The sequence below is a fragment of the Pygocentrus nattereri genome, chromosome 10, assembly GCF_015220715.1.
Source record: "Pygocentrus nattereri isolate fPygNat1 chromosome 10, fPygNat1.pri, whole genome shotgun sequence".
Lineage (NCBI taxonomy): Eukaryota > Metazoa > Chordata > Actinopteri > Characiformes > Serrasalmidae > Pygocentrus > Pygocentrus nattereri.
In genome coordinates, this window is record NC_051220.1 from 5,178,272 (window position 1) to 5,200,964 (window position 22,693).

General features: G+C 41.1%; 1 protein-coding gene across 4 annotated transcripts in view; it reads right to left on the reverse strand.

Moving 5' to 3' along the window:
• Positions 1–22,693, reverse strand: part of kcnh1a (potassium voltage-gated channel, subfamily H (eag-related), member 1a) — a 134,250-nt gene that overhangs the window by 84,939 nt on the left and 26,618 nt on the right. For 2 of the 4 annotated variants that reach the window (XM_017707776.2, XM_037541933.1), the window contains 2 exons: positions 6,947–6,973; positions 994–1,423 (listed from right to left, as the gene is read on the reverse strand). In XM_017707776.2, coding sequence (XP_017563265.1) covers positions 994–1,423; positions 6,947–6,973 — 457 coding nt within the window. The remainder of the gene's footprint in view (positions 1–993; positions 1,424–6,946; positions 6,974–22,693) is intronic. The other 2 variants (XM_017707779.2, XM_017707777.2) reach the window with 1 other exon arrangement.

Here is a 22,693-nt window from a genome sequence, read left to right on the forward strand (position 1 = left end):
CTGTTGTTACAATGTCAAGCCTGTAACAACAAAAGAACCCTTTTTGGTGCTACATAAAAACCTTTTCAAAAAGGTTCTGTATAGAACCATCTACAGCACATTCTCCATCACTCTGAAGAACCATTTCACAATGTAAAGAAACCTTAAATCATGCAAAGGGTTCTCTGAGTGTTGGTGGATCTATAGAGATAATTTTCTTAATCTTCTATAATTTTCTTTAGTAAAGAACCTTTAAAGAACCACCTTTTTAAGTGTGTATGTTAATGTAGTGAGAGTTTATTTCAAGCAATTCTGGACCATTTATATCATTTACTTCTCAAATAGTATAAAAATGGGGTAGCAAAGTTTAATATAACTGCATTTTCAGATAATATTTGGTGATATTGGCCACACACTGGCTCTTCAAGGGTTCTTTAGTAAAGGTAATGGTTCTGTTGAGAACAATGAGTTCTATATAGAGACATTTCATGCTGAAATGGTTCTTTACATGGTGAAATGTTTCTTCAGATTGATGTGTTGTAAAGGTTTTTTTTTTTTTTTTTTACTGGTTCTATGTAGCACCAAAAGGAGCCTGACGTAACAATAGCAGAACCCTTTTGGTGCTATGAAGAGCCATTTTCAAAAAGAACCATACACAACATGTTCTCCATCAACCTGAAGAACAATTTCACCATGCAAAAAAACATTTAAGCATGAAACGGTTCTACTTAGAACTCACAGTTCATCGCCTTTGCTAAAGAACCCTTGAAGAACCACCTTCTTTCCATCTGTTTGCCTGAAACTGGCTCTGGTTTTGTTTCTTTTCATTCCTGAGAGCTTTTTGTTCTCACATGGCAGCCAAATAAGCACTAGCTCCCTTTGAGGGTCCCCGACTTTAAACAGCAGAGGTTGCGCGAAAAGAAAATGACGAAAGGTCATGAAAACAGCCAAAGCAAAGAGACTCAACACAAGGCGCTCATGGGAAACGTAGTTCTGTAAGTCCCTACTACTTACATCCGATCATCATCATGGCGACGGCGAAGATCTTCTCTCCGTCCGTGGTGGGGGCGATGTTACCAAAGCCGATGCTGGTCAGGCTGGTCATGGTGAAGTAGAGCGAAGTGATGTAGACTGAGTCCTTGTTGGGGCCGCCCTCCCAGCGGCCCGACCCGCTGCTGTTGAAGCGGTACGGCGTCCCCGCCGTCTCGCCCAGCAGGTACAGCCAGCTGTCCTTGCGCACAGAGTTGCGCTCCTCGTCGATGACCTCGTAGTCGCCGATGCTGTACCAGATGCAGGCCAGCCAGTGAGCGGCCAGGCCGAAGACGCACACCAGGAGCACCAGCACGGCCGCACCGTATTCGATGTAGTGGTCCAGCTTGCGGGCCACGCGGCCCAAACGCAGCAGTCGCACCACCTTCAGAGAGCTGAAGAGGCTGCTGATGCCCTGAGAGAGAGAGAGAGAGAGAGAGAGAGAGAGAGAGAGAGTACAGTCCGTCCATCCATTCTTTTGTGGACATTTCAGCACTGTGCAAACTATTTATCTGGGTTTAAATCTGGTTTTGCAGGTAAGTAAACACTGTATAACGTTATAATAAACATTTAGGCCGTAAAACGTAACAAGAATGTATTGGTTTCAGTAACTTTACTTGTTATCCTTCTACTAATGTCCGTTTATTGAAGCTAATAATGGCTTTCGTCCCAGATAAACAGCTTTAAACACAACTTTCTATGACTTGCACAGCACTTTATGTCTGTATATTTTCAATTCCATTCTCCAAACAAAAGAGCATTGTTCTGAGCAGATTGTCCATATTTATAAATACATACTGAAGTGTGCCAAGCCGGCCTTTTAACAGCAACGATATGGAGTGTTTAAATAGCACCTGAGCAGTGGCTGCGTGGCTAGCGCTACACAAAAGAACACTATGACCTCCTATCTAAGCCTGCTATTCACATCCTGGCAAAAACAATGTGTCAAGAACTGCATTAAGAGCCACTAATAAGGCTTTGGTGTTGCTGTAGAGGACAACTCCTTACATATGGATGCATCTGGTCAATTCAGTATGACTGTTTTAGCATGGCATCCAATGCGAATTGGTGTTTATTTTGTACGGCCGTTTAAAATAGGATCTACAAGGGCTTAAGGACGAAGGTTAAAAGGGAATTCCACTGATTTAACTATTTCTGCATAATTAAAGGGACCATATCCCACATTTTCAAGGTATTTAATCCCCCCACCTTGCGGTGATGTATGGTTTTATGACCGTAATTCATTTTACACGACATTCTCACATTTTCCAACCTCTCTCTTTGGGGGGCAGTCATGAGCTGGAGGTTAGGGTACCATCCCTGGTTCGATCCCCTGAGCTGACAGTACATGACGGAAGTGCCCTTGAGCAAGACACCTAACTCCCAATTGTTCCCCGGGTGCTGCGGATAGGGCTGCCCACCGCCCTCGGCAAATGTGCTCACTGCTCCCTAGTGTGTGTGTGTGTGTGCTCACTAGTGTGTATGTGGTGTTTCACTGCTCACAGATGGGTTGGACTGCGGAGGTGAAATTTCCCTGTTGCACTAATAAAGGTCACTTAATCTAATTAATCTTTATCCCTCAGAATTCAAGAGGCTGTTTTTGTTACTGTGCCTTACAGTCTGATAAATGTGGCCTCTGTGGTGATTGGCCCACAATCAGCCCAGGCTGAAACAGTCTTTATGACCTGAGAGTGAATGGGCAGGGCTAAACTGCTGTAGGTTGAATAGATGGCTATATGTAAATGTGTTGATCAGTGTTTGTAAGCTTCCATGACATGGTGGCCCATTAAGTCGTTTAGATGTAAACACATATAAAGTCATTCACTGCAAAATGATCAGTTCTAGGGAAACTTACTGAGTCAGAATTGTTCACACTGGTGGTGATAGGAACCGGACATCTGAAGAGTTTAATGTCTTGAAAAGCTACATCACAGGAAGCTATCGTAAAATAATATCGCTGTTGTCGGAAGAAAACCTCATATCTCCAAAATGGTAACTTTACAGCAGAAGGAAAAAAACCTACTTTAGTTTTAATGTACATCAATGGAACCAGACATCTTTCCAAGTCATTTTGGGCCGTTTCTTTTGGTCAATTTGTCATGAAATTTCCACACAATGTAAAGAGTAACGGGTACTTTGAAATTATGTCAAAAACTGAAAAACATCAAAACTGATACGAGGTTTTCTTCCGACAACAGCGATATATACACAGCAAAGAGTACATGCAGGGTGTCGTAAGGCAAAATAGTTCCCCCAAAGAAACGTACTTTTTTTAATATTTTCCACTATTCTCCCAACATCAACACTACATTTAAAACTCAGAAGACACATATAGACACGGTGACCTCTGGTTCTTATCATCACCACTGTAAAGAAATCAGAGTCTGTAAATTTCTCTACAGTGAACTACTTCAGATCAACCCACACTGAATGATTCTATTTACATCTCCACAATTAAGTCATGCGGAAATTTTGAAAAATTAGTGGAATTCCCTTTTTACTATAGTTAAGTTCAGAGGCTCAGCAGCTTCCAGAAATATCTAGCTATGTAAGGGTGTCATAACACATGCATAAGCACTTAATACCATAAGGAAATGCTTCGGTATTTATGATTAGCTTATGCCAGTAATCGCGAAACACCACGAGCTGAAGTAAAAGATGTTGTACTGTAAGTGTCCCGTACTTTAAGCTATGCAGGAATAAGCAGAACTGATATAAACTTCTAAACTATCCTTAGTTCCATTAGTTAGGAATGATGCTTCATAATACTGTTATAAATGGAGAAAATGTCCATTACTTTAGTTTGAGGTCACTTATGTCAGCATAATCTCAATTACTTCATAGGACATCTTATGTCATTTACGGCATTTGGCAGACGCTCTTATCCAGAGCGACTTACAATTTGATCATTTTTTTTACAGGTAGGCGAAGGTGGTGTTAGGAGTCTTGCCCAAGGACTCTTATTGGTATAGTGTAGGGTGTTTACCCAGGTGGGGATTGAACCCCAGTCTACAGCGTAGAGGGCAGAGGTGTTACCCACTACACTATACCAACCCCATGTCATCTTGTGCTTACTAGCATAAGCTGGACATAAATGCTCAAATGTTGCTTTATAAATATGTTATTCAGTGCTTATGCATGTGTTATGTAGTCCTTAAGTATTCAGTCTTCAAATGAGGTGTTACCAAATATTTATTTGGCATGAATTTTTCCAGGTCAGTGTAGGCCGAACCTCATAAATCCACCCCTGACAACTTAATCTGATCTATTAAAAGCAATATTGCTTTTTATTATGAAAATACAGGTAAAGTAAGACTGGGGAGCTACAAGGCCTGCTGTTTTCTGTCATGTCCATTTGGGTCAGTATGAATTAAAACAGTTGAATTGTCAATGAAGACATCTACACTCATATACAACACAACAGAAAACACACAAACACACACACACACACTAATAAACGTTGTAAAACACACACTGAAAGTTGAAACCCCCCCCACACACACACACAACGTGCAGCTTTACACATAATCGACTGATTCTTCAACCATGTCTAATAATCTGGTTGCACTTTGTAGCGTAACCGAGAGATCAGTGGTGAGAAATCATCCGAGTTAACACGTGTGTCTGTAATCAGTGTTAGCAGACTGTGTCAATGGCTCGATTCCAGGTCCAAAACAAAAAGAACATCAAGCCCTCGCTCACTTCCCCCAGCAACACCCACTCACGGCAACCCATGCTTTAATGTGCAGTCATTCTCTTTTTTCTCTCCGGTTTACTGTTGTGCTTCGGTCGTAACTCTGAAAACATGGTGACAAGATCATACAGCATTGCTAATATAATATATACTAAACAAAGAAAAAAACAGTAACACGTTCTATGAATGTCATGGTTGTAAGCATCTATAAACACATTTATAGCATGTTATAATCCATTCATAAGGCATTATAAACACGGTTATAAATATATGCACTAAACTACATTTTATAGCCATGTTTGTTATACATTATGAATTGTTAATATAATACATTATAAGTAGTGTTTATACTGCCAGTGCCAAAGAAGTCAGTTCCAGCTTGAAGAGCGTAAAGTGACGACAAATACAGAGTTTATTTACACCCTGAGACTGCCAGTATTTTATTATACTCACTTTAAACATGACATTACATCACAGCAAACCAAGTACCCATCGGCCCCTCCCCTGAACCCCCTCTGACATCACACTGAGCATGGAGTCACAGTGTAGTAAAGGCCTGGAGAGAGACAGGTGCTAACATCAAGTGCTAGAAACCTTCACCCCTTAACACTACAGTCATGTTAATTTCTGCTACCATTCTATTGGATATGCAGTGTTAAGTCAGTGCCAGGCTAACGGTGGTGTATGTTAACAGTGGTGTACATTGACTTTCCCTCATTGGGTGAAACACTGATGGCAGCTCTAGTTTAAACTCTGACATTTGAAGCCTGTAATGAGCTTTATTGTGGATGTTTAAGTATTTAAGTGAATTATTCAGTAAATACTTCAACTTGAAGCTGCACTCTTAACACTGGAGGAGGCTTTAGTACAGTATGCTTCACTTTACTGAGAGCGGACAGCTTATGAGCTCTAATAATTTGTTATGAACAGCACTTATAATGCATTATGTTAACAATTCATAATGCATAATAAGCATGGCGATAACATAATGCATTTTTATAAATATTTATAGCCATGTTTATGATGCCTTATAACATGCTACGAATGTGTTTATAGATGCTTACAAATGTGACATTCATAGAAAGTGCATTGGCTGCTTTTCCCAGCAGCGATGACTCCTTACCTGAAACTTTCATAGTATTTAAAGTCAGGAGCGTAACTTTACAGTAATGTGTACATATTTACATCGTTGACTTAACACTACCCTATTTACAGGCTATATACATAAATACTTTTACCTTGGATTTAAATGCTGTATCAACAGCTCAAGTTTGGATGCTTCCACAGAGGGTTTATCTCTGCAAACCTTTTTTAAGTTTATTAAATTTATTTCATAAACAAAAGGATTTGCTTGTCGTAAAAACTGTGCTTTTACTGACAAACTCAAACAGTGTAGACTGAAATGCATTAAACAAAACACATTCTTTGATGTTTTATTCAGTATATCAAGATTTTTTTGGCAATGAGACGCTTTACTGCTGTAGTTATCAAAAGTTATGTATTACTGTTCATCACTATCTATGAAATATGAGGCACTGTGGATATTAATCCTAGTTATTATTGGAAACCAATGAAGTACTAAATTGATAATGTTATAATGATATTTTATTAGAAACTAAAGAAGTATTAAAGCGCATTATATTGTTTACTTATTTTTGTCAGTTCTCATTTTTCAGTTTTTGACATCATTTGAAGACGTCTGTTGTCTTTTACATTGTGTATAAATTTCATGATTAATGGAATAAAAGAAACGACCCAGAATGAAATGGAAAAACATCTGGTTCCATTGACTTACATTAAGAGTAAAGTAGGTTTTTACTTTTCCTATAAAGTTACTACATTGGAGATTCTTCCAACAACAGCGAACATTTTATATATATATTTGAAATGTATATATATTTGAAATATATACACTGAAATGAATGGCATTAATATTATATTGATATTTTAAACAATTGTCTGCCACTTAGCACCTTGCTTAAAAGAGAATTCCACCAATTTTTCAACATTTTTAAAAATCTGATGGAGTTCCCCTTTAAGTGAGGCACCAAGGCACTTTATCTCTGAACAAGGACACAGTATGTGTTTCTTTAAAACGCCACTTATGCATGTATCCCCCTTTGTGGAAGCGCTCAGGGAAAGAGAGTTGCGGGCTTTTCTTTTTCTTTTTCCATTGGAATCTGTCAGTTACTGTGTGTCAGACCAGACTAATCAAATGCTGAATTCTGAAAAGGAAAGGCCTACTTGAGTGACAGCTCGATGGTTCCAGTTCTTCATTTTTTCCCCCAAAAACAAACACAGGCAGTGGAGGGCACATGCAAAAAGAAAAGAGGGGGATGGAAAAGAAGGAAAACAAGAACAGAAGAGTGAAAATGGTCAAAAAACAGAAAAGCAACAGTCAACAGTCCTGCTGAATCAAAAACAATCCAAAACCCTGAAAATCCACCTGGTTGGACACAAATAAAGGAGCATGGTTTTGCTCGAGTGTTGCGTGATGAGGGCAGAGAGATCTACACAAGACAAGCCCATTAATCCTTTATGATGCAGGACAAGCGTGTTTCAGTCTGTTTGAGTAAAACTGCAACCTCCCCAACTTTATATCACCACATACTGTCATTTCTGGAGTGGTGATGGATCAGTGCGAGTTTGGGGACGTCTAAAAACATCTGGAGACGGGGGAAGGCATCATTAATCCTGGTAAGTACTAATATTAATACACAGTCTAGTCGTCTCTAGAAGACATTTGACTAGGGAGAAATTGATTCTACAGCAAGATAACGACCCCAACATCACATCAAGAAGATCAAGATATACTTCTGAATAAAAGAAGCTGCTGGTGGTTTCAGAACAATGGACCACCACAGAGTCCTGGCCCCCAAATCACTGATGTTGTGTTTTACTTGGATATGTTTTACTTGGATTGTAAGAAGAAAATGCAACCAATTTCTAAGACTAAACATTGGAGATATATTACAAGAACATATTAGTATCTGGTGCACACCCAATAATATCTGGTGCTTACCTGACAATATCTCGTACTCACCACATAATTTCTGGCACACAAGTGATAATATCTAGTGCTCACCACATAGTTTCTGGAGCACATCTGATAATATATGGTGCTCACCACATAGTTTCTGGTGCACACTTGATAATATCCGGTGCTCATTACATAGTATCTCTCCAGATAGTATCTGGTGCTCACTTGATAATATATGGTGCTCACCACAGTTTCTGGTTCTCTCCACACAGTATCTAGTGCACACCTGATTTTTACTTTACACTAATACATTTGAGAGAGTCTGTAAATTAGCATTTTGGCAGGAACTTAAATAAAGGAAAGGATGCTGAAGAGGAACTGAACGTGTTAAAGCACAGGAGGAGGACTAACTCTACCAGGCTACAGCTGAAGTTCCTAGGAGAATCTCTGTTGTCACTGCAGTGCACGTGTTTCCCAAGATCGGCTCATGCGTGAGAGCATGTCTGAATGACTTTTCTTTTCTGGATGCGTAAGAAGACAATGCATCATAAATGTACCACCCATGTTTAATGCAGGACACGTAGCCCTGTAAAAGCAGGAGACTGAATGCAGAGAGCTGCAATTAAACCGCAAATGGTTCATGCTATGGATTCAACCATTTGGACAGTTTCATAACTCATTAGTGCCAAAGACAAAGCAGTCTCAACCGAGACCTCGCCTACAACGACACGTCATCCTCACTGAGATTAATACAATTTTATAACAATTATATAGAATTTTTCCAATGGTAAAAATGTGTTCCTCTGGACGTCCACTAGGAGGAGGGAGGAAAGTGAGTGTGTGTGTGTCTGTGTGTGCAAGTGCACGTGTGTGTGTGTGTCTGTATGCGCGCACGTGTGTATGTGTGTGTGTGTCTGTCTGTGTGTGTGTATGTGTGTGCGTGTTTGTGTGTGTGTTTGTGTGCATCTGTGTGTGTGTGTGTGTGTGTGTCTGTCTGTGTGTGTGCGCGGACATGTGTATTTGTGTGTCTGTGTCTGTGTGTGTGTGTGTGTGTTTGTGTGCATCTGTGTGTGTGTGTGTGTGTGTGTGTGTGTGTGTGTGTGTGTGTGTGTGTGTGTGTGTCTATGTGTATTTGTGTGTGCTCCATGCTGTGAGGTGTCAGGTCGGCAGATAAGATACAGCTTGACTGCTGTTACACCTGCACTACTTCCCACTGAGATACACTGATAGCACAGAGACAGAGAGAGGGAGATAGACAGAGAGAGACAGAGAGACAGACAGAGAGAAAGAGAGAGACAGAGAGAGAAAGAGTGAGAGAGAGAGTGAGCGAGAGAGAGAGACAGGGAGACAGACAAAGAGATACAGAGAGAGATACAGAGAGAGACAGAGAGACAGAGAGAGAGAGACAGAGACAAGGAGACAGACAGAGAAAGACAGAGAGATACAGAGAGAGAGAGACAGAGGGAGCGAGACAGAGAGTGAGCGAGAGAGAGAGAGAGACAGAGAGACAGAGAGTGAGAGACAGAGAGAGAGAGAGAGATAGAGACAGAGGGAGATAGACAGAGAGTGAGCGAGAGAGAGAGAGAGAGACAGAGACAGAGAGTGAGAGACAGAGAGAGAGAGAGAGACAGAGACAGAGAGAGAGAGAGAGACAGAGAGTGAGAGAGAGAGAGAGAGAGAGAGAGAGACAGAGACAGAGAGAGAGACAGAGAGTGAGAGAGAGAGAGACAGAGACAGAGGGAGAGAGACAGAGAGTGAGAGACAGAGAGAGAGAGAGAGAGAGACAGAGAGACAGAGAGTGAGAGACAGAGAGAGAGAGAGAGAGAGAGACAGAGAGACAGAGACAGAGAGAGAGAGAGAGACAGAGAGTGAGAGAGAGAGAGACAGAGACAGAGGGAGAGAGACAGAGTGAGAGACAGAGAGAGAGAGAGAGAGAGACAGAGAGACAGAGTGAGAGACAGAGAGAGAGAGAGAGAGAGAGAGAGAGAGAGACAGAGACAGAGAGAGAGAGAGAGACAGAGAGTGAGAGAGAGAGAGACAGAGACAGAGGGAGAGAGACAGAGAGTGAGAGACAGAGAGAGAGAGAGAGAGAGAGCGAGAGTGAGAGTGAAGGCAAGGAAAGAAAGTCTCAGACTGTAAAGGGGAGATGGCATCACCAATAAGAGCGACGAGGTCTCATAACAGCGACAGGCCACTTTACAACAGTACCCACAATCCTGTTCAGATGATCTAACAGTGAACACGAGTGAAGCACCATGACAGTTTGGGAAACTCTGCGTTTTGATCTTTCTTACAAATATTAATGACACAGGGACCCCGAAAAGGATTTGGATGGTGCTGCATTACGCTCACAGTGTTAGGAAACAAAGCGTCAAACCAAGTGGTATTTATTTTAAATGTTCCAAGACTGTCATTTAGGTTTCAGCGAAGTGTTTCATAAGACAGCTGGTGAGTTTCAGATCGGTATCACTTGAGCAGTGTCTTTGACCAAAATGCTGCTGTACATCTCAGGATTCATGATCCCACCAGTGAAAGCTCACCGACACAACTTTGAGAAAACCAGCTCCAGACTTTGATGCTTCCACTGCCGTGCTTCACAGCATCTGTAGCGCAGTCTGGATGGAGTTCTTCTCCAGGATTTCTCCACAAAAAAGAGCCCTTGTGCTTGAAGTGTTTTCCTCCAAACTAACATTTTGGCTACAATCACACAGCAGGCAAAGTGGCCCAAATTTTCCAAATTTTTTTGTTTGGCTGTTCTTTGTGATCTCTATGCGACATCAGTCTGAACAGATCAGCCCTGAAACTGACCCACATGCTCAAAAGAACAATTCTTTATGCTGCTTCATGTGGCTCATCCAGAGGTAAACAATCATAACTGCCAATGAACTCCAGTCGCACCTGGAGGGCTCAGTTTCAACTTCGCCAGCATCTCAGGAGCCATCATGAAGATTCACTGACTGACAGCTGGGCTCATCATACAGAATGTGTTCGAGTTTGCAGTAAAAAGGGCGCGGTCACTTCTTTGGCTCGTGTCCTCAGATTCCTTAAAGTTTTACTTTAAGTTTAAAAGTTTTAACTTTTTTTCATGCTGCAGCCTCGTTCTCCCACGGCAGCGCTCGGCCGAAGTGGTTGTAATAAGTGCCTTCTGATTTTTTGGTAAAGACACAACAGTGTAAATGTTTATGAGTCTCAGCAGCACAAAATTATGATGAATGTGGAGTTGGATTGACGTAAAAGCTCCATGAATTCCGATCTGGCTATTCAGACTGAGTCACATATCTGCATATCAGATACGGATCGGATTTAAGTACCACATATGATACTTATACGTCTCAGAATCAGTGTGTTTTTTGCTGTTTACATTGACTGATGTACGAGCAAAGCCTTAGTTAAACATTATGAAGTAACCTGACTTCCTTGACGTTTAGTACTGGTTCAACTGCCACTGTCTGGGGTAATGCATTGAGAATGAATGTAATAACCTTGACTGTGGAGAACTTGAATATTCTATTCAGATAAAAAGACGAAGTGCAAACCTAAATAAAACTGCACTCCAGGAGGTCAGGCAGGGCTTCAGTTAAGAGGCCTGAAAAGCTTTCAGCAGGGTGCCATCTATCTCTTCCCCAGCTTTTGTTTTTAAGATGTGCTCCAAGAAAGATTTCTCAAAAACGGCTTCCCATTCATTTTTAAAACCCATACACTTAAGACCAGCCGAGGTTTCTGGCTTCCGAACCTCTATGGATCATTCCTCACCTCTAAACCTCTGACAGAATAGCACAATGTTGCAGGTAGAGCTGTTTTCAAGAATCTGGACTGTCCACTGTCTGGTTCTACCATGCCCTTTTCTTTGGAATAGGAAAAAGATAACAAGGCCATATTTACAGCGTCAGTCAAAAGTCTGGATACACCTGTTTTTCATCATTTTTGCCCCTTTTGCATCTGGTCATTTTGTCAGAGAAAGAATTTGTTAAGAAGCTGCTTGTCGGTTCTCCCTGCTACGCACTGTGACGCTAGCTGTACCTACCGCACAGTTTTTCGCCTTCCGATTATTTAAGTGCATGGAACAGAAAATAAATGAAGCTTTGAAACTTCAACTTACTTCGGTTTGACTTGTGGCAGTAAAACTGCCAAGCTAAAGTGTTAACTCTGTTATCGTGATCAACTAAGCCAGCTTTAGCCTTTTAACACTGGGTCATTATTCCGGCTTTAAAAGTCATTTGGCAACATTAGAGCAAATTCCCCAATGTCTCTGCTTCAAGTTTCCCAGAGAAATTTTCACCATCAGAGAAAATGTTGCCCTATTTTCCACACAAGTTTAATTAAAAAACATATAATACAAAAATATAATACAACATGGTTTTCCAAAGGCATCTGCAGCTGAACTCCAGAAAAGCTCTGTTTTTATGATGGAAACAGGTTTTTAAAGATGCGAAGCGCATGGGCTTGGCTTTGGAAATCACTCACAATCTAAAGTTTCTCCAGCAGGAATTGCTATTAGCACCCAAGTCATTGTGAATCTACACCAGAAGGAGCCGATTAAAGCATATTTGCAGTAACATCTATTGAAACAACAAGCAAAATAGTTTCCAAAAGTTGTTTGCTATTTAATATGTGATTTTTTATTATAGATGTTTATAAAGTAGGTCAAAGCTGCAGTGGATTGCGTGTATTGTTTGGGAGGACAGAGTGTTATATCAATAATCAAAATTTTTATCTAGAAAATAATACTTATAATAATTATTCTTAGATATCCCCCGGCCCTAAGTCAGGTTGGTTAATCTTTCACCTTGTCAGTTTTCGCTGTCTCACTTCAATCAGCCACATTTTATCGCACACAGTTCATGACTTAACTATTAGAGTAAAACATGAGGGATATCAAAAATGAGAGCAGGTGTGTCTAAACTTTTGGCTGTACTGACCTCATAAATCTGGACTAAAAGATTGTGCAACAGTTTAGTTCAGTCAACAGAAAACCACTCTTCAAACTGCATTGCTAGAGTCTAGCAATGCAGCCCTGCTTCTCACTGGTAAACCTATTGATCCAGTACAGCACTCCTGCTTCTTTTTGGTCTGGCCAGCATGACTGAATTTTACCACAGCAGGTCCAGAGCGCTGAGTGTATTCCGAGCAACTGGCTAAAATGCAGCGCTCGGAGGCTGAAGTCATCTCTGCTGTTTGGAAGCTTTTCAGCATTCGGGGAAGGACAAGAATAAAGCTAATTCAGCCAAGAGACGTTTGGTGTTCAAAGTTTCTCTTACTAGTTTCACATTCAAACTACAAAGCTAATACAGCTAAAAAATAATAAAAGATAATTGCCAATTAGCATTATGTAAATTATCATACACTCGCCTCAAACCATGTTGAGTAGTTAAGTAATCTTGAATTGACTTGCTTATGTGGCTTCTAACACTGCATGAAATCCTCTTATATAGGAGTTAAATTGGGATTCTGGAGGTGGGTAGCCCTATTTTTTCCATGGATGTCAACATCATGGAAAAAATATTGTTGAATGTGTGGTACTATATGAAATTCTTAACACTGATATCAAGAAAACGCCTGTCTGTTTCTGTCTCAATGGCCAATTTAATTGAATTAATTTACTAGGCTGTTTTTAGCCTTCCTTGTTTGTCAGTTTTAGCATCAAAAGTATATCAAAATATCTTCTGATTCTTTTCTGACAGATGAAATTCACATTAACGCCTTTCAACTAGCTAAATAATCTGTTCTATACAATGATGCTACTCATGTGGCATGAGCAACCCATCCGTTCCTTTTTCAGTATATTTAAGCCATCTCTAATATAAGAGACTGGTCCTACAGACAATTCGGTTTATCTAGAAAACTTGTGAAATTGTTTAATTCTGTGTAAAACTTCGCTGTTCAATGTTATCTAATCAGTTTTGAGATCATTCTTCTCAGATTTCTGAAACCAGAGTCTACGTAATATCATTAGCCAACTTAAACTTTGAATTTAACATCAATTTTAAAGATAGCTATGTAAGATTTTGTGATTTGGAGACTAAGATACAGAATTAACTGGCGTGGAAATATGTAGTGCATACTGTTCAATAAGCCATCCAAAAAATGTGCTGTTATAGGTATTATAATTTAAAATCTGTAGCTTACATTTACAAGGTTAAAATGTGTCAGTCAGTGTGTATGACATTTCTCAGACAACTCTTTTTAAGGTCTCGTGTATATTATAAACTGAGGCCATTCTATAAACATTGTGCTCTAATGGTTCAATGATGAGGCACAGTGCTTGGAGTGGATGCCAGGATCTTTGTAAAAACTGTGTTAATGGGTTTTAAAGTTGGTCAAATGTTACTGTGGTAGGTACTACGGATGCTTCGTTAACATTTTTTTAGACTGAGCATGAGTAAATGTTTTTTTTGAGTAACCTACATGGAAATAAATGTCTGTTAGTGTAATGAGTGCAACGTACCTTAACAGCTAAATCATTAACAAAATCTAGCTCTTTTAAAACAACTTATTATTAACTGGCTATGTTGCTTTACCTGGGATCATGTGGATCAAACATTATGAAGTAACCTGACTTCCTTGACGTTTAGTACTGGTTCAACTGCCACTGTCTGGGGCAACGTATTGAGAATGAATGTAATAACGTTGACTGTGGAGAACTCGAATATTCTATTCAGATAAAAAGACGAAGTGCAAACCTAAATAAAACTGCACTCCAGGAGGTCAGGCAGGGCTTCAGTTAAGAGGCCTGAAAAGCTTTCAGCAGGGTGCCATCTATCTCTTCCCCAGCTTTTGTTTTTAAGATGTGCTCCAAGAAAGATTTCTCAAAAACAGCTTCCCATTCATTTTTAAAATCCATACACTTAACATCAGCCGAGGTTTCTTTCGAACCTCTATGGATCATTCCTCACCTCCGAAACTTTTAAACAACTTATTATTAACTGTCTATGTTGCTTTACCTTGGATCAAGTGGCACTGTAAGTTTCGCACGCAAAAGCGTTTCGTACAGAAATAAGTACATTTCATAGTTTTGATCCCCGCTCTTCAACAACAGGCTCTGTAGCACACTGAGAGCAGGAATCACATCCAAGACTAAACGGCTAATGCTAGGACCTCACTTATTAAACTATACTTCTGACTATTTTGCCTCAGTTTTTTTTAGCCGGCATGTGTTCATTCATGTCAGGGAAGTGGTTGTGATTGTGTTTCTGAATACCTAAAAATGGGCTAATACCTGCACAGTATATATCAGATTACACCAAAGAAGAAAGTTAACTTTAACCAAAGTTAACCAACGACTTTGCGTCCAATTACCATGGTGTCGGCAACACTTCGCTGTGCGAATAGATTTTCCTTCACTGCCAACTTTAGGTATTTGTTCATTAGCATGGCAACATAGACTTGACTTACATCACATGGTAACAGATGCTATCAGATGGTGGAATCGGTGCGTTTTTTTTTTTTTTAATAAGTAATGTATGAGCAGAGCTAGTATCTCCACATTGTCGAGCGTTGGATAGGCTAAACAGGCAGACGTTGTTTATGCTGATGTGCCTTGCTCGGGCTGGCCCCAAGCCAGCCAGTACGAGGCTGGACCTGATAGAGCTACGGAGCTAATCACAGCAAATTGATGCTGACAACCCCAGTGAAAAGCCATATGCCCAAGGGCAATATGAAAGCACAGTGTGTGTGCATGAATGTGTATCTCCCTGTGTGTCTATGTGAGCGTGTAAATATTCATGTGTGAGAACGACAGGGTGGTGGGCGGAGGATTTTTCTTTATTTCATTCTATTTATTATCAGGATGACTTAATGGTGTGTGTGGGAGTGTATGTGTGTGTGTGTGTGCTCAGAATAGCAGAGACAGTCTCTGTAAAGTGCATTACTGCACAGTTGCAATTAACCAAATGGTTTATCCAAACAGAATGCAATATATGCTATAGCAGTGACTCTGTTTAATGAGTGAATGCAGCGCGTGCCTCTTTGTGTGCACAGTGTGACACATGGTAAGGTGCAAGTGTCAGAGACCACCATTCATTTATTTAATTTCCATTCAAAAGAGCCATTAAGTGTAATGTATGCAGGCTTTAGTGTCAGGAGGAAAGCAAGAAACATATATTTCACAGAAAATATGAAAAAAACACAATAACTAAATATAATTGCAATATTTTCAGCATTTTGATGTGTCCACTCTATCTTTATTACTGCCTCTTTTTTTCCAGCAGAACTTTCAGTTCTTCAAAAACATCTGCACAATCTCAGATTCTCACAATCTAAGTAATCCCAAACACATTCAATGACGTTGAGGTCTTGACTGGGTGGTCAGTCCATTGTACTGAGAACACCAGCAGCTTCTTTGTTGAGGGCTTCTTGACAGCTACGCATCCTTTCAGACGCATAAGCATGAGTTTTCTCAAAGACCCAATAATATCTGTGTAAACACCTGAATCTGATTACATTCCCTATCGGAAAGTTTAAGTCCGTTCTGCGCATGCACGTTGCATCATAGTGAATGTTTTAGACCATTCAACATGGCGGAGCAGAAACTGCAGAGGAGACGAAGTTTATGCTCTGATCTTTAAAAGACGGCGGTGGGACGGACGTCCATCTTATGTGTCTCAGTACACGATGTCTTCCTCTCGGCCTCATTTAATAAGGACATGTGAAGGACATTTTTCTGAGTCTGATGTCATTTTAAAGTAATTAATAACACAAGCACTACTCACTGCTGCTCATCTCAATCTGACTGGACCTCACGTGATGCTCGCTGTCATGGTAATGTCTACACTAAGCAGTTCTCCACGCATGCTTGTCATTTTGTATCAGATTACCTGCAGTGAGCATGTAAACAGAGATTTTCCATCATCATTGCTGAGTAGAGTGAGTGATATAAACACCTCAGTCTTAATCTATAATCGGAATGTATTCAATCAGATTGGCCAAAATCTTTGCATTTAAACAGAGGCAGTGATAGTGATTTTTCACTGTTTTGGATCTGTGTCAGCATGTCTGATTCTTAAGAAAAAGGAAAGCTGCAAAGTCCAACAGTTTCTGACTTGGGGAAGCATGAACTGAATAATTAATATGCATTAGTTTTGATTAGACATTAAATAAATGAAAAGTGTCTTTAATATACACATGCAGGCCAGAGTGGTACATGCAGGGTGTTGAAAGAGGAAAACAGCATCTTAAGAAAACATATTTTTTTAAATGTATCACTGTTTTATTATCATTCTTCAATTGTAATAGTAACCAGACAGCTGAAGTTTAAAGCCGCCAAAAGCTCCCTAAGAAAAAGTTACGGTTACCAATACTGTTACCAATACGCTGCCTGATGTCAGAGACTTTGTTATATGACAGTTTTGAGAGAAGCTTTTGGCTCCAAACACTTACATTTAAAAATCCACCCAGGGCACAGAAGGACACGCGTTTGCTGTGAGGCAAAACAGTCCCTGAAGAAAGCCTGTTTTTCAGATTTAACACTATTTTACCATCATCATCATCATACAAAACTCTTCCACTGGTCAGTTCAGAAATCTGAGCCGATATGATTCTCTACAATACACCATTTTACACCAAACCAATCTGAATGATGACCGTTTCATACTGAACTATGTAGATATTTTACAAAATCTATGGAATCCCCTTCTGTCTGTTATTGCCTATCTGAGCGTTAATCTGACCCCTGCCTGCAAACTGTGGATCATATGTATTCATTTCTTTATTTCTCCGCAGGACATTCTTTTAAAAGGGCATGTAGCCGAGGTCAGTGGAGATGTGGATTGATCCTGATGGCCGTTAAACGTGGACAGGCAGCTGTGTTTAAATCGTTATGCTGAAAGCGATTGATCTGACTGAGCTAAACTTTAGCGCAGCGCTCAGACTCCGATTTAACCAGCAAAGAGAGAAACGGCTACAATCGATCCAAAGCCTGACACCCATACATATAGAGAGAGAGAGAGAGAGAGAGAGAGAGAGAGAGAGCAAGAGATACACAGATACACAGAGAGAGAGAGACAGAGAGAGAGAGAGATACACAGATACACAGAGAGACAGAGAGAGAGATACACATAGAGAGAGAGACAGAGAGTCAGAGAGACAGAGAGAGAGAGAGAGAAAAAGAGACAGAGTCAGAGAAAGAGAGACAGAGAGAGAGAGAGAGATACAGGGAGAGAGACAGAGAAAGACAGAGAGCGAGACAGAGAGACAGAGAGAGAGAGACAGAGAGAGAGAGAGAGAGACAGAGATACAGGGAGAGACAGAGAGAGATGAAAAGAGTGATAGAGATAAACAGAGATACAGAGATGAAAAGAGTAATAGAGCGATAGACAGGGAAAGAGAGAGAGAGAAAGCAAATGAGAGCTAGAAAGAGAAGAAAACAGATACAGAGAAACAGAGATGAAAACAGACAGATACAGAGACGACAAGAGAGAGACAGAGAGAAATGAAAAGAGATACAGAGAGAGAGAAAGATACACAGAGATAAATGGAGAGAGAGTCAGAGAGAGACAGAGAGAGGTAGAGAAAGACAGAGATGAAATGAGAGACAGAAATAGATATATAGAGAGATATTGAGAGATAAGGAGACAGTGATACACAGAGAAAGAGATACAGAGAGGGAAAGAGACAGAAACAAGGAGAGATACAGAGAGAGATGAAAAGTGAGAGACAGAAGGAATGTGAGACAGAGACAGAGAGAGCGAAGGAGAGAGAGAGAGAGAGAAATAGAAAGAGAGATATGAAGAGAGAGACAGACAGGTGCTTCTAGTGAGCACTTGTGATCAGGTTTTGTGATTGGAGGGTGTTTATGCATATTCACTCCATCAGTCTTTCACTCCATTTGCTCATAAATAAAACGTTTTCATCATACAGCTTGTTACACACACTGAAGCTGGCTGAACACACAACTAAAGGAAACCGAGCTACCGCTGAACACACAACTAAAGGAAACTGAGCTACCTCTGAACACACAACTAAAGGAAACCGAGCTACCGCTGAACACACAACTAAAGGAAACTGAGCTACCTCTGAACACACAACTAAAGGAAACCGAGCTACCGCTGAACACACAACTAAAGGATGCCGAGCTACCGCTGAACACACAACTAAAGGAAACCGAGCTACCGCTGAACACACAACTAAAGGAAACTGAGCTACCTCTGAACACACAACTAAAGGAAACCGAGCTACCGCTGAACACACAACTAAAGGAAACTGAGCTACCTCTGAACACACAACTAAAGGAAACCGAGCTACCGCTGAACACACAACTAAAGGATGCCGAGCTACCGCTGAACACACAACTAAAGGAAACCGAGCTACCGCTGAACACACAACTAAAGGAAGCCGAGCTACCGCTGAACACACAACTAAAGGATGCCGAGCTACCGCTGAACACACAACTAAAGGAAGCCGAGCTACCGCTGAACACACAACTAAAGGATGCCGAGCTACCTCTGAACACACAACTAAAGGAAACCGAGCTACCGCTGAACACACAACTAAAGGAAACTGAGCTACCTCTGAACACACAACTAAAGGAAACCGAGCTACCGCTGAACACACAACTAAAGGAAGCCAAGCTACCGCTGAACACACAACTAAAGGATGCCGAGCTACCGCTGAACACACAACTAAAGGAAGCCGAGCTACCGCTGAACACACAACTAAAGGATGCCGAGCTACCTCTGAACACACAACTAAAGGAAACCGAGCTACCGCTGAACACACAACTAAAGGAAACTGAGCTACCTCTGAACACACAACTAAAGGAAACCGAGCTACCGCTGAACACACAACTAAAGGAAGCCAAGCTACCGCTGAACACACAACTAAAGGATGCCGAGCTACCGCTGAACACACAACTAAAGGAAGCCGAGCTACCGCTGAACACACAACTAAAGGAAGCCGAGCTACCGCTGAACACACAACTAAAGGAAGCCGAGCTACCGCTGAACACACAACTAAAGGAAGCCGAGCTACCACTGAAGGTCTCAAAATAAATGAGGCAGTGATAAAGACCAATCACAGTCAGGGGGAGTTCTCAGAAGAAATGAGGCAGTGATCTGGACCAATCACAGTCAGGGGGAGGTCTCAGAAGAAATGAGGCAGTGATCTGGACCAATCACAGTCAGGGGGAGGTCTCAGAAGAAATGAGGCAGTGATTTGGACCAATCACAGTCAAGTAGGAAGTCTCAGAACAAATGAGGCGGTGATTTAGACCAATCACAGTCAGTGGGAGGTCTCAGGATAAATGAGGCAGTGACTTGGACCAATCACAGTTAGGGGGAGGTCTCAGGATAAATGAGGCGGTGATTTGGACCAATCACAGTCAGGGGGAGTTTTCACGATGCATGAGGCAGTGACTTGGACCAATCACAGTTAGGGGGAGGTCTCAGGATAAATGAGGCAGTGACTTGGACCAATCACAGTTAGGGGGAGGTCTCAGGATAAATAAGGCAGCAGTGATTTGGACCAATCACAGTTAGGGGGAGTTATCATGATGCATGAGGTAGTGACTTGGACCAATCACGGTTAGAGGGAGTTCTCTCGATGCATGAGGCAGCGATTAGGACCACCCACAATATTTACTGTCCCATGCACTGTAAAACTGAAGCTAACGTTACTGCATGTTTTGAAGTTGCTTTCACTTGAATGCAGCAGGTCAGAAAACTTGCTGTTGCTTCATAAAACAAGCTGCTGTTTTAAAGCCATTTCATAAAACTACAGATGCAAGACGACTACCCGCCCACAGGTTTTTCACAGTTCCATGTTAAGCTCATCAAAAAGGGCAATGTTCATTCTGAGACAAAAGGGACACGGGGCTGAGCATGCTGTACATTTATATTAATAACTCCTCACTCACTGCAACAAGCAAAAACTCCACTGAAAGCGCAGGTTTTTCACTAGGGCTTAGATTTTACTATGATTTAACTCTGACTTTTCCTTGTTTTGTGGAAAGAAAGAGCTCCTTAATTTTGACCAAGCTTTCGTCATTTTTCACAACGACACAGAAAAGAATCAGAAGGGCAGATTTGAATCCGACACACGTAAATGTTAAATTAATTATGTAACCATGGGATCACACTGATTCTGTAAGGGTTAAAATTAATGCATCATCAAGCCAGTGAGAGTCAGAGACCTTCTGCCACGACTATAACTGAACGCAATGCTTTATCCATTAAGATGAGCAGATATTCACTGACAGGCTTGGGGAAACAAGGCTGATGACATTGCAAAGACCGGTCACTTCTGCTTAGTTCTGGCTTTGCTCTGGCTGTGTGTGTGTGTGTGTGTGTGTGCGTGTGTGTGTGTGTGTGTGTGTGTGTGTGTGTCTGCACGTATGCTGTAACAAACATATCCAGAATCAATAACACAGCAGCAAAGAAAAATAAGACTGACACTGCACAGTGACCTCTGGCCTCCTGGCTCCGCATGCTGTAATTGGCTATTCTGGGAAACCGAGGCACCTGGCGACAGCTGCTACCCTCTCAAAACTCTGACCACTTCCACTTTGCTGAAGCACTTTTGAACAAATTATTCAAGCAATTTCAGCAGCACCATATCAAACCACTACAGAATGAAGCAGCTTTAACTTTTCCACCTAAAGATTAAGATTATTGGATTAAGTGGCCCTTATTAGTCTCACAACAGGGAAATTTCATGCCTGTGTTTGACCCATCCGTGCAATGAAACACCACACAGACACTAGTGAACACTAGAGGCCAGTGAGCACAGTGAGCGGTGGGCAGCACTATCCGTAGCGCCCAGAGAGCAGCTGGGGGTTAGGTGCCTTGCTCAAGGGCACTTCAGCCGCGTACTGTTGGGACTAATATGGGTCAGTTCACCTAACACCTAACATTTTTATGAGGTTGAGTATGAGTAAATAAGCATGGTATTGGACCGATACCCAATACCAGCACAATACCAGTGCATTCCTAATATTTATAGTGACCCTGGAACAGCCGGTCATCTATCAGTTCAACAGGTTACTCCTTCTGGTATGTGAGCTGGCATCTAGCGATAATATTTCCTAGGGAAGAGCCTGAAAAAAGCATCTCACAGCATGCAATTACAGCAGATGTCACCCTCTGAGCACACTCACACAGCTGTCCACTACTTCAGTAAGGGCTGTGAAAGGCTCCTGGTCTGTTGACCGTCACTTTTTCCTCTACTATGCTCTAGTGCTCTACGTATCTCTGCAGATGCTAAGGTTAGTTCTCACCATTGTCCCCACCATTATATGAATACATACACACCCATTTACAGCATACATATTGCTGTTGTCAGATGAAACCCTCGTATCTCCAAAATGGTAACTTTACAGGAGAAGGAAAAAACCTACTTTAATTTTAATGTAAGTCAATGGAACCAGACGTCTTTCTGAGCATTTTTCTGTCATTTCTTTTGATCCATTCTTCATAAAACTTACAAACAATATAAACGGCAGCAGCTATTTTCATATAATCTAGAAAACTGGAAAACGTCAAAAACGGAGATATGAGATTTTCTTCCGACAACAGCGATATGATAAACCTTCATCACCAACATCACACACCACGCTCCTCCAAAACTGCCTCTTAAGTATTGATCCTGGCTTAGTTTCTCAAAAGCTTTTACAATCATCTGAATAAATAGGGTGATAGGCTGTAAGTGATAGGCCACTTCTACCTTCTGCCATCTAATGATTCTTGCAATGTCTTTGGAAAGTCTAGAATTTACTTCATTCATACTTAATCCCCTGCTGGGATGGATTATTGGGGCACTCCAGTTGTTACATCTGTTACAGTTGTTATAATTTGTTTAACAGCTCTTGATTTTATATCATTTATATGATTTTTATCTTTCCATCCTTTAGTGTTCTCTAACTACAACATCTAGCATGCATTATGCACAGATATCACACAACTAGTGGAAATCCCTACAGTGCTCAACAAATCCTGGCTGCTAGCCACAATCTATGTAAAGAAATACAGACACCGATCAGGCAAAACATTCTGACCGCCTCCTTGTTTCTACACTCACTGTCC